The sequence below is a fragment of the Notamacropus eugenii genome, chromosome 5, assembly GCF_028372415.1.
Source record: "Notamacropus eugenii isolate mMacEug1 chromosome 5, mMacEug1.pri_v2, whole genome shotgun sequence".
Lineage (NCBI taxonomy): Eukaryota > Metazoa > Chordata > Mammalia > Diprotodontia > Macropodidae > Notamacropus > Notamacropus eugenii.
Genome location: NC_092876.1, coordinates 458,061,516 through 458,078,594, shown reverse-complemented (window position 1 = coordinate 458,078,594; position 17,079 = coordinate 458,061,516). Strand labels below are relative to the sequence as shown.

The following is a 17,079-nucleotide window of genomic DNA, read 5'->3' as shown; positions in this document are numbered from 1 at the left end:
TGGATCCTACACAATTCAGCAGGCAGGATAAGGTCGCGGGGAAAAAGCAACACTCCTCTTAGTCACCAACAATACTCTATTTCTATACTGCTGCAGTAGGAGTATTCACAATCAAACAAGGTGAGAGTCCCATGGGGCAGACGGAATAAAGGGGAGCGTGAAGGCTGGACCCTTTGGCAGCTTCCAGGTGACAACTTTCCAGCTGCTTGATGGTGGCCCCTATTCCTCTTGAACTACTACAAGGTAGAATTTCAAGTGATATCTAGCTTGAGGGACTCTGAAAAACGGTACTAAACAAGCACACAATTCCCAAGACTGGAGAGAGCTGTGCATAATTCTCCACAACGAATCCGAACGATGCGACCATGTTGACAAGTTTCAGATGTCCTGCCAACCGGATCAGATTTTATTCATTCATTTTCACCAGAAATCACCAAAATTTCATTTTCAGATTTCCCGGAAAGGATATCAAGGGTAACTTCAACGACTGTCCATTCATTCAACTGGATTTACTGGAAAGACTACTAGGCTTACACTAAGAGAGCACAATAGGAAAAGCACCAGCTCAAGAGTTAGGGGATGTGAGTTCGAATCCCAGCTGTCATCATCTTGTGATCCTAGGCACGTCACTTAACTTCTCCTAAGTTCAATTCTTCTTAATGTGAGTGGGCTAGGCTGGATAACCTCCAAATATCCCTTCTAGTTCTAACTCTACATGATTCTACTACTCGTTGCAGACCAAGTCACTTAACCTCTCAACCTGTTCTGGATAAACGGTCACTGTGACAATTAAATGAAGTAAGATTACCATGTGGTCTAGTGCAGAATACTAACGTGCAGTCAAAGGATTCTCTCTGAACAGCTATACCACACTGGAAAGATTGTTAGCACAGTCCCAGTAACGAACTGTATCTGCTTTCCAAAGACCAGCCCAACTAAACATGAAAAAGGTTTTTACCAGAAGACTGGCCACCTGAGGACGAACTGGCTGCCTGTGCCAACCCAAGAGATATTTGCAATAATTGCCAATTTGTGTCCTACTCTCCCGTCTCTCCCCACTGCAATTCACCCTCCATACATATAATAATGTACTTTTCTGAAAGTACAGGTTTGAACATGTCACTCCCCCCAGTAAACTCTAGGCACTTCCTACTGACTCTAGGATCAAATATCATTTTACCTTTATCGTCTACTTTTAAAAAAAAATCACTTTGAATACATTTTATAATTCACACACTTATTAGTACAGTACTACATACTGAATTTGTACTGAAGTAAATATATACATATTGAAATGGGGGTCACACTTGAAAATTCTTAATTAATAGGGTGCATAATGAAAAAAGTTTAGAGACTGCTAGGATGGTGGATAGAGAGCTAGGTTCAAAGTCAATAAGATCTGGAGTCAAACCTTGCCTACGAGAATGGGATAAGACCTTAGCCTGAAAGGGCCCGGGTCTCCCATTGCATCCTGGGCCATCTCCAGTCGTCCTGGTGAGTATCAGGCCGCTGGACCCAGATGGCTCAGAAGAAAGCGAGGCTGGTGACCTTGCAGAGTGCTCCCTCACTCAAGTCAAATGCAAGTCATGTCATCATCTTGAGGTCACGGTCCTCTTCAAGAACGAAGGACAAACCAAACAACATAATGATATATATACATCTATATAGATATGTTATGTATCTATATACATACACACTGTATCCCAGTCAATCCTCTAAGATTAAAGCTTACTAAACCGGAGTTAAACTACATTAAGAGGGATCTTTCACTAATGCAATCCAAGTGCCATTTTAAAAATGCTAGAACACGGGCAACAGACAGAGGAGCTGATGTAGATATTGATCTTAACAACTTGATACAGAAGTTTAACCTATGTCAATTAACTGCCTTAAAGAGGATACCGAGCGAGCATAAAATCCGCCCTTTCCAACAAAGCTTTGATTCCCTTGCCTAGGAAATACGAAAGGCAAAACAAGGCAAAAGAGGGAAAGGACACTGGGGCAGGGCAAGCGCACTAGCACTTCTGACCAGTCTGCGCATTTAGCCCAACCGTTCTGGAAAGGAAATGACAACAACAATAGCATTTACGCCGTGCTTTAAAGCTTGGGAAGCCTTTTATTTGTGTTCTCAGTTCCTGGGGATTAATAAAAATTGAGAGAACAAATTACTGTTCTGCAGATGATAATTTACGTTGAAGACCCTAAAGAGTCAACCAAAAAAAAAACTGAAGCAATTAAAAAATTCAGAACTTACAGGATGTAAAATTCACACAAATCATCAACCTCAGACTAACAAAACTCAGGAGGGAGAGCTAGAAAGAGAAATTCCATTCAAAATATTGGTAGAAAGCACAAAATATCTGGGAGCACATTTGCAGAGACAAAGACAGATCTAAATAAGCGTAAAAATACTCACTGCTCATCGGCAGGTAGAGTAAATATGAGAAAAATGACAGCATGCCCAAAATAATTGACTTCTTCAACGCCAGACCAATCAAAGCAGCAAAGCATTACTCTACAGAGCTACAGAAAGTAACGAAACCCACAGAGGAATTATGAAGAGGTAATTATGAAAAAAGGAGAAAGGCCAAGAGCTTACCAGCAGCAGATCTCCAAACACACTATCAAATAGCAAGTCACTACACAAGTTAGTATTAATTAAAAAGCAGGAGAGACCAGCGGAACAAAGGAGGCGCAGAGCATAGAAAAGGACAGGAGCCTAGCTCGTGCTAACCCCGAAGGCCAGCTACTGGAATAAGCACTCGATATCGCTCTCTGAAAAACACTACTAGGAATACTGGAAAGTAGTCTGTGAGCTAATATAGATCAATTCCCAAATTTTTTACCCAAGGTAAGTTCCAAATAGATACATGACTTACACATGAAAGATGCCATCATATGCAAACCAGAGGAACAAGGAAATTACCTTTTACATCTATGGATGGGGGCGGGGAGCTAAATACCAAAGGAACAGGCTCACAGAAGATAAAATGGACAATTCTAAGTACATGAAATAAAAGTTTTTGCACAAACAAATCTAATGTGGTTAAAATTAGAGGGGACACGGATAAAACGGGGGAAAATGTTCAAGATATATAAGGAACTAACTAAAATAACTAAAAGGCTCCGAACCCACAATTTTCAAAGGAAAAAAAATGTAAGCTATTAAAAACCTTATGAAAAAAGGTCTAAATCATTAATACAGAAATCCAAATTAACAGGTTATATCTCACATCTGTAATTGGCAAAACAACAACAGCTACGGTCTGTTAAGGACCTCACACTTTGTGAGTAGATACATGTAAACAAATATACGCATAAAATAAATATAAGACAATTTTTTTTCAAGGTAGACACTAGCGGCTGAAGGTGAGAGGGGAAGGTGTGAAGTCAGGAATTCCTGGGACTAAAAAAAAAAAAAAGGGATGACCAGGATCTAAGCATCTATCTGAAGAGCTCAGATACGCAGAAATACCTACTAAAAGAGGACAAAGGTGTGGCAGGTCACTCCCCAATGCTTTCCTCCCTCCTATTACTGCAGTTCACACCCCAAGGAGGCAGCAGGATACACTGGAAAGGACATTTTGACTCAAAAGACCCAAATTCAAATGTTGGCTCTGGAACTTATTATCTTTGTGTAACTTTGGATAACATATCCCTCATTTTTTAAATGAAGGGGTTGCAAGCTGTGATATATATGAACGTCCTGAAATATTACTTTGCTATCCAAAACAATGACTATGAATAATACAGAGAAGCATGAAAAGCATTACGATCCGATGCATGAAGTAAGCAGAACCAGGGAATTATACAGGACTACTCACGGAAAGACAAGAACATCGATAATAAAAAACTAAACTCATTACAATGATCACATTTCATTCTGAGAAAGAAAAAAAAATGTACCTCCTCTATTCTCCACAGAGGTCTGAGGCCTGGGTGTGGAACAGTGAATATCTGTCAAATTTGGCTCGTCTTACTTTGGCAGACTTGCCCTTTCTCCTCGTGCATTTTTTTCACTGTTAAAAAAGCTCTCTGGGGAAGAATTTTGGGGGATCTATCTAGAAATGACGATGTGAAAACAAAACCTATCAATAAAATTTTCCAAACAGTAGGTTGGAGTAGATGACTTAATTCTTTGAAGTCCTTTCTCTAGCTCTAAATGGATGAACTTTATTATGGCAGGGCTAAATATTTTCTGACTTGCACTTTTAAATCGACCTTTTTCTACACATGAACAACCGGCTAAACACTGGAAAATAAAACTATGCCTGGTGGGCATCTGTCTTTCCAGTGAAGCGCAATGGAGTTTAGAAAACCGCTAAACTAAACTAAAACACGTATTTACTATACCTTTGACAGTGTAACCTCGTTAATGACTCCCTCAAAGAGTCCCCTAATAACCAAACCAAGTGGGGAATCTATCCATCTGTACAAAAAGCTGGAGCATGATACAGAGTTCAGCTCACACGCCACTCTGCCCCATTAGGTTTTCCTGAGTCACCTTGGGCAGAATTCTAGGTGACCAATTATTTACTAACCACCCGCTGCATGCCAGGGACAAAGAAGCTGATATAAAACAGTCCAGAAGTCCCTTCTGTGAATTCTCAAATCCCTACTGTGTGGGATGGCTCAGGTCCCTACATAAATCAATTACTCAGAGGCCTCTCAAAGTGATGACAGAAAAGAGATTTATTCGATTCTCGAGAAGCGGGGCCAACCTGTAGGAGTAGGAAAGCCGAAGACAAAGAACAGGACAGTGATTTATATAGACCCTAAGGCAAGTCCCTCCTCCCCCACTGACCATTATCCTCATTAGCTGAGAATATGGTCTTCCATTCTAGACACGAAATCTAACCAATCCCTTTTGAAAGGAAGACACTGAAGAATTAGGTAAACTTTATCCAATCATTGAGATCCTAATGCACTACACAGTTTTATATCCTTATATGGAATTTTTCTGTTGAGCCTCTCAGTCTTACCTCACCCCTGGGAGAAGAACTCCAATCTGAGAAGTCTTCATTAAACCTGTCCCACTCACTAGGTTTATCTTTTTCATGCAGTTATGTTCTTTACTATGAGTTCTGTCCACATTTTCTCTCACCTGCTCGGTAAGCCCCTTGAAAATCGGGACGTGTTACTTATTTTTCTAACAACAGGTCTACACGTGTGTTGGGTACATACAACGGCCCAGATGTGAAAACTGCCTGTCACAGAAATACAGACGGCAGAGCTGGGAGATTGAAGCCCAAGTCTTCTGACTCCAAATCTAATGCTCCATAAACCATAAAATGCAACCTAAGTGAGATGTAACAGGTGAAAACGTACCTATCATTCCATAAACTCCAGTACTAGAAAAATTATAAATATGATATTAACATATTATCTTATCATCAAGGACCTCATTAAGAGTAATTAAGCAGAACCAAAGACTCTCAGAATTGCCCTTAATAGTCACCTGGCCTTGTCAGAACCCATGCACTGGACCTCCTTCGACAATGATCCTGAGAAGTGGTCACTGGCTCTTCTGGAAGGTCTCTAGTGATGGAACCCACCACTCCCTTGGGACAACTCCAATTAACCACTTTTTCCTTGTAATAAACTAAATCTTCCACCCTCTGTTTTAGGTTTCCATGGTCTGGCAGGATAAATTTAATTTCTTCCAAACGTCAACTTTTCCAAACCTGTAAGACAGCTACCCTCTCACCTAGATCTACTTTTTTTCAAACACTACTCTTGCCCTCCTCTGGAGATACTCTAATTTGCCTGAGTCCTTCCTAACGAAGGATGCCCACAATAACACAAAACTTCTCAAGAGCTACGATCAGAATCCTGCGGGTTTATTATCTCCCCCATGACAAACACTCTGGCCATCCTGATGCAGCCTAAGCTTACACCCCACTTGACTTACACCAAATGCCACTGAAACTCTCCCATCTTTTTCACAGAAACAGCAATCCAATGAAGACCGCTATCTGTACCAATATTTCTTAAACAGAGTGGAAGGACCAACTCTACTCTAACATAACTCAGTTTACTAAGGACAAAAAAAATGCTTTGTAGGAACAAGTTCAGCGATGGTAGTTTCTTTGAGAGAGAAGGCAAACATGCTAAAGCTGAACAAAAACCTTTTGAAACCTGCTTTCCTACAATGTGAAATTCAGATTTAACTGTATCGGATTTTCATTTCTTTTCCTCCCAGATGCCAGAGAGAGGGTGGCTGCCCTACCATAAACCAACTCATATTTTCAAATTCAGTTCGTCTTAGTAGACCAATGGGGGCCATCCAGAGGATGGCTTGTTTAATTATCAAGGTTCAGAGATCCAATCACTTCATTTCACAGATAAGAAAACTAAAGCTGAAGAAAAGGAACAGATCTGCCTAAGGTAATTTAAGGAAACAAGCATTTATTAAGCATCTATTATGTACCAAGTCTTATGCTAAACGCTTTACAAGTATCTCACAGGAACCTGAAAACAACCCTGGGAGGCAGACTCTATTTTACAGTTGAGGAAAGTGAGGCCGAGGTTCAGTGACTTGACCAGGGACACACAGTAAAAGTCTGAATTCAGATATAACCCTGGGCCCACCATTCTGGTCTACTGTGCCTCTAGCAGAGAAGGTATTCCAATTTAGCCCTCCTAATGCTTTATAAAGTCAGCGCTCTCCCACACCTAGATTTCTCTAAACACATGTCACAGACTTTTAACGACAGTCTCTCCGTCAAGATTATTGGTCTGGAACTTGGGAGAATCCAGCCAATTCCCCCTTTATGAAGATCAGACAGTTGTTTCACTCCCATCTTCTGGCCTATCTCCAAGTTTCCTCCTTTTCCGTCTCCCAGAGCCATGGTGGCGGCCTTTCTCGGAGTTCACAAAGCTCTCAGCAAGGTAGAGAAAAGCCACACAGCAGGATCAAGTGAGCAGCCCTTCTGACGGAATCCCACCCCCTGGAAGATCACGCCACCCCTGGATGACCACTGTCATGGCAGGCAGCCTTCGCCCCTACAGCCTCCCCATCTAACTACCTGGTTCCTCCATGTTTTCCTTCCTCTCCAGACCACAGCTCTGACTTTCTCCACAAAGCCCCTCCTTCTTCCTCCTTCAGCTCCCCTTCCAGGTTGTCTTCCTTGATTCCAATGTTTTTTTCTTTCTACTTGTTCTGTATTCCTAGCATTTAGCACAATACCTGGCACACGTTTACTGATGAGTTTATCAACAACAAGGGAGGTAATATTTGCAAGGTACTTCAGCACCTGGGGATGCACACACTTGGGGTTTGACTAACTTAAGGCAACTAAACGTTTTCTCACTATCTCACCCACTTTTGAGCTCTAATCCCCTCCTATGTGCACTGTTTATTCTCCAGTCTGGGGACCCATTCTCCTGGTTGAAGAGGAAAGGAGAAAGTGCTGAGTGGTTCTAACAGGGATTACCTATTATCATGTCCTGAGGCCAAACAGCCAACGTCTTCACTCTGCAGTTGGGTTTTGTGCCAAACAGATTTAAAAGCATCCATTTTTGTCTGGAGGATGGTGCTCAGTAACTCAGACGTTAGGCAGAAACCACCAAGTCTCTATGAGCTTCAGTTCCTATCCGTACAGCGGAAATAGCATCTAGACTACCTAACTCATGAAGCTGAAAAGACCAACGTGAAACAAGCTCTTAACGTTACATCCAGGTCATTTATTACAATCATTATTAGTACAAGTCTCAGCTCATTAAAGGCTCAAGCCCCGGCACACTATTACTGGGAACACAATTACAAGAGGGAGATCATCCCTGCCTTGAAGATCTTAGAAACAAATGGGAAGAAATACCACATTTAAGAGAGGAGGGACCCAGAGGGGGCAGAAGCACTGGTTTGTAAAGTCAAAGGGAGGTGAGAGATACAGTCCTAACAGCAAAAGGCTGTACCATTTGATTAGGGTTCTAGATTGGAAAAAGGGAGGTGAGGGTGTTTGGAGAGATCAGGGGAGGAGGGAGGGAGGGAGGGAAGGAGGGAGGGAAGGAGGGAGGGAAGGAGGGAGGGAGGGAAGGAGGGAGGGAGGAAGGAAGGGAGGGAGGGAAGGAGGGAGGGAAGGAGGGAGGGAGGAAGGAAGGGAGGGAGGAAGGAGGGAGGGAAGGAGGGAGGAAGGAGGGAGGGAGGGAGGAGGGAGGGAGGGAGGGAGGAAGGGAGGGAGGGAGGAAGGATGGAGGGAGGAAGGGAGGGAGGAAGGATGGAGGGAGGGAGGGAGGAGGGAGGGGGGAGGGAGGAAGGGAGGGAGGGAGGGAGGAAGGATCAAGAGCTACTATGTGCCCAAAGCCTGCTTGGCCTTCCACATGTTAGCTGCTGCTTCTTACAACCACCCTGGGAGGCAGATGCTATTATCATCCCCACTTCATAGCTGTGAAATCTTGTCCGGGGTCACAGAGCTAGCGTCAGGCCACATCTGAACTCCAGGCCAGCGCTCTATCCACCCTACCACCTGGCTCACTAGGTACCTGAGGGGTGTCACTGCCAGGTAGGACAGAAAGAACAGAGCCAGGAAGCATGGCTGACGCTGGCTAGGTGGCGTCAATCATGTGACACTTGTTGCCGCCAACAAGGCCCCTGAGGAGCCTGAATGATAATTCCAGCTTTAGAGGCTGTCACTCCCAAGGAGGTCATTTTAAAAAAACCACTTTTAAAGCCAAAGATGAGATGTTCCTGAGTAATTAAGACCATCCTGGTCTTTGCAGCTTACCATTTTAATCTCTAGAGCACTCTGCCTGGAGACAGGAGGACCCCAGGCGTGGCACCTAACCTGTTTGCTTCAGAGGTCATTTCCGAACGACCCCCCAGGGCGGCTGTGAGGCTCCAACGGAGGTTCGTAAGCACTTTGTGTGGCACCTGGCACACACTGGCGCTCAGTTCCTTTCCTTAGCATCTTCCATCTCCGTGTCCGGCCTGTACTTTCCCAAAATCTCAGATATAAACCCAACTATACATGCCACATGCATCTTTTCCCAGCTGGTACAAATCTCAAGATGACAGTCACTTTTCCCACTAACTAATATTAATGCCACAGAACTGTTCTTTCTAGATGCCCAGGATTAAATCCAAAATTCCCTCAGCAAAGAGAATAAAAATTCAACAGATGTTTTCTTTTTAGAGAAATGGAACTTGCAGCAGATGTCTCAAGAATTTAATTCCACTGCCAAAAGGGACAACTTCACGGATCTTGTGATCTATTCAGAAAATATCCACATATTCATAAACTGGTGGGAACCAAAAATGAAGATTAAATTGACATAAAATCAGTACAGCAGAGGCACCGTGGGCAGGGGTCATAACGCCCTTATCTGTCTAAAAAAGAGAGAAGGCGCCACTCCAAAAGGCAGGCCGGTCTGCACCCTGTCACCCGCGGGCACCCAGGGTAGGGCCAGGCCGGGCAGCGCCTTCTCCACGAGAGCCTGGAGCCCTAACCCCAGCTGGACGGACATTCCGCAGGCTTGGCTTCCCTTGTAACCCGCTCTGGTCCTTGGGGGGTCGGCGGGGTGCCCGGGAGCCCCCTAGGGTGAGGCTGGGCAGGCGTCCTCAGGGAGCGGCCGGCCTGGCACACCCCCGGGCACGGCCGCAGGGCACCCATGTGCCTCCTTCGGAGGGCAGGCCGGGTCTGGAGAGGAGGAGCTCCCGGGGCACCAGACCCTCCCCCTGCGGGGCCCCCCCACCCGACAAGGCCCAGGGGAGACCCCAGGGGGCGCACGGCCCCACCCCCACCGCACAGGCGGCTCACGGGGCACTCTCCAGCCCGCCTCCGCACCGCACCTCACGCAGGGCAGGCCGCCAGGCTCTCCGTCCCCCGGCCCGCTTCCCTGGTCGGGGTCAGGGGTCAGCGGTCGGCTGCGGCCCCTCCGTGTGCGTGCCCGCCCCCGCCCCCCTGCCCACCACTTACTCCGCAGGCTCGATGCAGGCCAGCTCCTCCAGGAACAAGGACATGCTGCCCAGCCCGGCCGGGCCGTGGGCGCTGCCAGCGCTGCCGGGCACGATCTGCGCGGGCCTCGGGCACCCCGGGCTGCGGAGGAGAAGGAACAGCGCTGGGCACTCCCCGATGCCCCCCAGGAGCCAGCGGCGGCGGGGGTCACGAGGGTGGCACGGACCTGCGGGGTTACGGGGCGCTCGGGGGCTGCCTCGCCCGGGGAGGCGGGCATCTGTGGCACACACGGGCACGCGGGTCGCGCGGCCACACGAGGATGGTGTACCATGCACATGCAGGTGTGGGGTGTGTACAGTTAGGCACAGGCATGCGCGTCTGGACGTGCAGGTGGACAGAGGCTCACAGCGGGACACACAGACACAGGCGCGCACGGACATCCAGGTGCGCAGCGCGCACGCACGAGCTACGGCCCGCGCAGGTGTGCAGGCAGGCACGCAGGTGAGCGGACCGGCCAGGCACACGCGCGGAGGCAGGCTCTGAACCCGCGCTCACCGCGCCGCCGCCACCTGCAAGGGCCCGAATCCGTCTCCAAGAAACTTGCCCCAACTCCCCCCACCCCGGGAAAAGAAGGACGCGGGTGCGGGGTCCGTGGGGGGAGGGGAAACACCGCACGTCCCCGCGTCAGCGTGACACGCGCGTACACACATACACATTCCACACGCGCACACACGCACGCGCCCGCCGCCCCCCAGCTGCGCCCCCTCCCTCCCTGGCGGGGGTCCCGGCCAGCCCCGCGCGGGCGGCTCACCGTGGCGTCCCGCAGAGCCGGGCGGGGCAGTCCCGGGAGGCCGCGGCCGCCTCCAGCTCCGCTCCGCGGCGTCCGCCCCTGGGCCGCCGCCGCCGCCTCCGCCCGCTCCCCAGGCCGCCGGGGCTGCAGCTGCAAGCCGGAGCCGCGGGGACCCGGAACCACTTCCGCCCCGAGCCGCCTCTTCCTCCGCCTCGCCTCCGCGGACGCCGGGCGGCCTCTCGGTCCCCGTCCCTGCCGCGGCGGCCCGTCGCTCCCGCCTCCCTCCGGCCTCCTTCCCCGGGGCACGCACACTCACCTGGCGCTTGGCGGGGGGCGGGGAGGGTCACGTGCGCATGCGCTCCCTCCGCGTTCAGCCCGGCGCGGGTCACGGGAGGCGGGCCCGCTGGAAGGGGTCGCACGCTTATCCCCGCCCCCCCAATGAAAAAGGAGCTACCCGGAAGTGAAGGATAACGGAGGCCGAGGGGTCGTGGCCGGGGCACGGCCTTCCCGGCGCGGGGCCTGGCCCCGGAGCGGGCGCGCCATTTGACGCCTTCCCTGCCCCTCCCCCGAGAACTCGGGCTCCGGGAGATAAGGCCCCCCCACTGGGGTTATTATTGTCTAGATACCCCGCTGTGCAGGCCGAGCTAAGCTGGGCCTCCAGCCCCGACCTTTCCTAGAAGGAGGGCGGGCAGCCGCTGCCAGTCTGGGCCAGGCCCCCCGGCTCTCGGCCCCCCGCCTGCCTTCAGGCGCACTCGGGCGCGAGCGCCCGCCCTCCAGGTGACCCCGAAGCGCTGCACGAGCGCCGGCCGCAGTCCCGGGCTCCGCAGCGGGGCCTTGGCGTACCAACAATGCCTTGCGGGGACCGTAGGCCCTCCCGCCGCTGGAGAGCCCTCCCTGGCCGGGGTCTCCTCAGAATGCCCGCTTCGGGGGACGCCCCCGCACACGGCGGGGCTTTCTTTCCCGCTCCACGAAAGCCTTGTTTCACAGGTGCCCCCTCCCCTTTGGGGTGCTGCCCGGGCATCTCCAGGGGCGGCCTCGGTCTGCCAACCTTGCGGCCCCCTCCCCCCTCCCGATGGCCTTTGTAAACTTCGGTTTCAATCTGGGCCCCCAGTGGTGCCAGAGCGAGGGCCGGGCCTGCCAGCGGGGCGAGGTGCGGGCCCGTGCCCGCCGTCTGTGCCCGCTCAGCCACGGCCGGCTCCTCTTGGCCCCTTTGGGGTTACCTGGGCAGAGACCCGAGTCCTTTCCAGCCCATCTTCCATGGACGCACGAGGGAGCTCGGACCAGCAGGGCTTGTGCCCGGGGTCACGTGTCCGAGCTGACAGCTGGGCACTGCCCACTGCACCACGTGGCGGACCCAGCGGGCATTTGCCTGGTGCTTTACTGGAGGTGTTATCCCCGAGCCCGCTCGTGGGGTGGGGGGAGGGAACATCCCTAGAGGTTTTGTAAGCAGAGCTCATCACTCTAGTATAAGTTAGAGCAGGTGAGCTCTGGGAAAGCCCCCTCCCGCTCTGATTAGCACAGGAGACGCTCCTCAGCACTCCTGCCATCTGGCTGCCTGCTTTGTACCAAGAACCTCCATGGTGGCATGAAAAGGGAGGGTGCCTTGTTCATCTCCTTGATCCTACGTTGCAGCCCCCTTGAGTCTAACGTGGCCCCTCCATTCTCCTCTGGGTGATATTCATTTTTAAGTCTTCAGAGACTTACATACTGTTCCCGTTGCCATATAGCTAACACTGGCACAGGTGGGCATTACAGTTGTGGGCCGTTACTGAAGAGTTATGAAAAGAACTTCTTAGTGTCCTGGAGGTGTCCAGCCCACACCTCCTCTTGGGAGACACTGGGCGCAACTCTCCCATGTACAAGTGTGCGCGCGGCGCACACACACACTCACACACTCTGATGGCCAAGGGCTGTAGGGTGTCTGTTCAAATGTATTTTGAAATCTGGCAACATTCTTCAATGCACTTGGTCTTTCTTATGTACCTGATTAGAAGAACTTCCCCGAGGGACTACAGATTTCTTCCTGGAAATCTGCTTTGTTCTAGAGCTTGATTCAATCAGCATGATGCTATTTGCAAACATCCAGAAGACCTCACCCTCCACAGAGGACAATCATTCTTTGACCTGAGCTGGTTCTTGTCTATGGCAGCAGTAAACATCTTTGGCAACCATACATCTCCCTGTTTTATGCCTGATATTCATTTTCAAAGGGTTTTTGAACAAGGTTATTTCCAACCAAGGTTATATGTTCCAACCAATCTAGAATTATTCTGATATAGAGATAGGAGACATCTTGTTATAAAAGAGCCTTGAAGACAGTGTTCCACCAAATCAAAAAGAGATACATAATCAATAAACAGTAAGCACAGTGGCATCTTTTATTCTCTGCGGGGAGGTCTAGCACCTTTACTGTGAGGGGTTGCTGAACAGTTTTCAGGGCTGCTTATTCACCTTTGGTGTCCACTTTCACCCAACTCAGTGGCTCCAAGAAGCCATAGTATGTGCAGCAGCCACACCCCAGTGAAACCTTGACAGATGTTTTAAACCAGGTTGAGGGGAATGGAGGGGTTTCAAACCCATTAGTAAGTTAGGGGGATGTTTACCCCAAGCATGTGAAGACTTCCCCTGGCAGTGCGATAAGAACTATTTGTCTCACCACTCATGAAGGCAGCAGAAGAAGGTGCTGTGGAGCTCTTACAGCTTGGTCAGACATGGAAGATGCCAAGGTCATCACGGCATCCCCTGACTTTTGTCCCACCACTGGATTCTCTGACTTTGGAAGACAATGAGGCTGATGACTTTATGCAACTCTGCCTCACTGAAATCCAGTTCTTGAGAAAGTCAAGACATTAACCTGTGATGTCCTCTTTGAAAATAAAGCATGAACAACAATTATGAAATGATAAATATATGATCCATGGCTGAATGTTGCTTGGGAAAGCCTGCCTCTTTCCTACTAAGATTCTTGTCAAGGATTCCCAACAGAAAGCTTTTCCCAATCTCTTTTAATTTTAATACTTTCCCTCTATTATTTCCAATGTATCCTGTCTGTATCTTGTTTGTACACAGTTGTTTACATGTTCTCTCTTCCTTTAGCTTTTTGGATCCTTGGGGGCAAAGATTGTCTTTTGCTCTACTTTACATTCCCAGCACTTAGCAGTCACTGATACAATGCAGATGCTTAATAAATGTATATTGACTGAGATGAATCTTGTACAGCTTTTTTATAAATGGAAAACTAAGTTATTGTCATTCTCCTAGTTGCTTTTTTTCTGTATTAGTAAGGTCTGAGATTTTTTTTCTCTTGCTTTTAGTATCTTCCCTGCCTTCAGATATTTTATCTATACTCGTTCCTCAATGCCTTCACAAATTTGTCTAATGAAGTATGTATCTCATGTGTATAAACTTGGTCCAATCTGTGGACTTTTCCCATCTTTGTTCTCTTTAGTGACATTTTTACCTCCTCTATAAGAATATCTGGTGCGTTGGTTTTACTGTCCTTAAAAGAAGAGTGTTACAATGATTTTTGCAAAATGTTTTCCATTTTCCTTTTATTTGTAATCCTTCCATTTTTATCCTTAAATACCTTTGGGATGAGTTTACTTGATAGAATTGCTTTAATATCCACCCTCTAATCTGTTCCAACTCTAGAGATTTTTCCCACTATTTTCTACCTTCTCCCTTCCTGCTTTGAAGCAACAAAACATATTCAATTCATCAATCAGCATGAATTAAATTTCTGCTACATGCCAGACATTGGTGCTGGTGCTGGAAATACAAAGACGGAAGTGTTAACATTGTATCAGGAGACTTTCTTCCGGAGTTGTAACTTCTCCTGCTTCTTCTGCTTAATGAGATGATGCTGCTCATCAATGTCCATCAGCCATCTTTTAAAGATCTTATAAATGATTTTAGTTCCTAACTCAGTGTTGCCATTTGGCAAGAAATCAGGTGTTAGCTGAATAAAGTGTTCTCTGGGCTTTTTTGGTCTCCTTGTAGAAATTAATTTATATTGGCTAAATTTCTGGATAAAATTGTTATAGTTGGTATTGCTGTCATGTAATTTTCAGTTTTTTTATATAATTCAAACTGAAGATATTTCAGTTGCATGCCATAAATTTTTCTGATTATTATTGTTTCCTCATGGTTTTGTTTTTTTAACTAACAGGATGGCAACCCATATTCTAGACTATAGGATAAAATATATGTCTTAAATGGCATTGCATTTGGCACCCTCCATAATTTAGCTCCAATCTACTTTTCCAGTCTTATTTCACACTCCTTCTTCATGAATTCTATATGCCAGCCAAGCTAGACTGTGGTTACCTTTCTCCCAAGCTTTACAGGACATACCCTGCTTTTTGAGCAGGCTGCCCCTCCCTTAGGTGCATGCTCCTTTTCTGCCTTTCAGAGCCTTTCTCTTCCATCATAACTTAGATGGAAGGAAGACACTACTTTCTGCAAGGAACTTTTCCTGATTGTTTCAGTTAAAATTATTTTCTCCCATCTCAGTTTCCTGCAAGTCCCTTGTCTATATCTCTCTTTTGCCCTGTAACATCCTACTTTACTATATGTATATATACTTACTAGTGTATATGTCATGTCCCTGAAGTGAAATATAAGTTCTCCAAAAGAAAGAAACATTTTGTCTTTGCATCCTAACAGTGTGAACGCTTTATAATTGTTGAGTTTAATTTTCCTCTCACAATTCTCCCCCAAATACTGTCTCCCTTAAGCTCCTCTATCACTCCGGTTTTTTCAGGTCCTTCACCCTTTTAACTTTATCTCCGACCCTTCACAGTCTAGATCCTAAAAATCAGTTATTTCCATGATACAATCACCATCAATCCAGTAAGATTATAAAGCAGGCAAAGGCCCATTATGATTTTACTCTTTTCAGACTTTAAGTGGTATTATTTGCACCTGGAAAGGCCAGCAATTCACTAAGTAACTAGTGGAGATAATCACTTTTTGGGGGGAATCTTACCACTTGAGGAAACCTGACACAGAGGTTTTCCTTTTAGTAAGCAATAAATTCCCAGCCTCAGCTGAGTCCTTAGAATAAAAGAAGGATCTTGCTAGCAAGTTTGTATTCTCCTTCCTGGCATGGGACTAGGTCTGCTTAGTGAGGAAGAGTGACTGACCACTATACTTCATAAATTTGTAGGCCAAGCCATTACCCAGGAAGTAGTTATTTTTCTCCAAAACCACTAAATAGCACTGGGTGTTCAGGGACACACGCAGCACAGAAACAAAATTTGTAAGGGAAGGCATAGTCAAGAGGGATAATCACAATCCAAAAAGCCCTTCAACTTTAGAAGACAAATCAGAAAGGGAGTATTAACTGAAATTATTGTTGCTTCGTGAAGAGGACCAATGATGTCAGGAAGGTGATGACTTGCGAGTGAAGTGGATTTAAGTGAGGCAGGGCTGTGCAAAGTCACCAGCCTCACTCTCTCCTCCAGTCATCAGGGTCCAGTGGCAAGACTGGAGATGGCTCCATAGGCAATGGGACTCCTTGGCCTTTTTTAAGATAAAGCCTTTTCCAGGTCTCAGTTTTTCCGAGGCAACACCCATTCAGTAATTTAAAACTAGGTAAGCAAAGAAAGAAATTGAAAGAACCAGTGATCAGGGTCTAGTCAAAGAAGAAGGGGTGTAGAGTAGACATATCGCTTGAATTTCAGATCCTTTGAAGCTGACCACTTTCCTTCTCTTATGTCACCCTCTTCTATGCAAAGACGGACAAAAAGAGAAAAAGAAAAAAAGTGCAAGAGGTAAATACACAATTAGCAAATTGCTTTATTTGGCCTCTTGGGTTGGGTCACTAAAGGAGTTACTTAGATTCACAGTTACTGGACATTGATCCTCCCATGTGCTTTATTATATGGGACAGCAAGCAGGCAAAAAAAACCCACCAACCCAGCAACAACACAAAAAACCATACACATACCATACAGTGATATAGACAAACAAGTTCAGTCTTACCGATGTGAAGTCACCAAGTGCGGAGGGGAAGACAGAAGTATACAGGTGGGCGGAGAAGTTCAGAGTGGGAGCCTGAGCTGGGAAATTTTATAACTCTAAAAATGGGCTTGGTTGAGAACAAGTAATCAATTCCAGATGTGGGAGGGGACAATCCTAATCAGACCCAGATGTGGTGGGGGAATTCATGGGTCTGATGAGGTTCAGACTCTGGGAGCCTCCTTGAGCTCTCCTTGAATCTTCCCACTTAATCTGGCCTTTCTTACCCAAATCTAATCTTCCCATTTGTTCCGGCAGTCTCAGGAAGCCCATTGGCTTTTCATTATCATTTCAGGTCTCTTTTGCACTCCCCACCCTTGATCCCATCAACCCCATACCCATACTGCCCCTATCAAGATCTCTGGATTGCCC

General features: G+C 47.4%; 1 protein-coding gene across 14 annotated transcripts in view; it reads right to left on the bottom strand.

Annotated features, from left to right (window-relative positions):
• The window catches only part of BCLAF3 (BCLAF1 and THRAP3 family member 3), a 203,131-nt gene extending 192,054 nt beyond the window's left edge, over window positions 1-11,077 (bottom strand). For 9 of the 14 annotated variants that reach the window (XR_011968262.1, XR_011968264.1, XM_072615328.1 and 6 more), the window contains exon 1: window positions 9,918-10,617. Coding sequence is in view for 9 of the 14 variants with exons in the window: in XM_072615328.1 (XP_072471429.1) it covers window positions 9,918-10,336 (419 nt within the window). In the remaining 5 variants the exon portion in view is untranslated. Of the gene's footprint in view, window positions 1-9,917; window positions 10,619-10,707; window positions 10,833-11,002 lie in introns of those variants that run through there. The other 5 variants (XR_011968266.1, XR_011968265.1, XM_072615330.1 and 2 more) reach the window with 5 other exon arrangements.
• Between the last annotated feature and the right edge of the window lie 6,002 nt (window positions 11,078-17,079).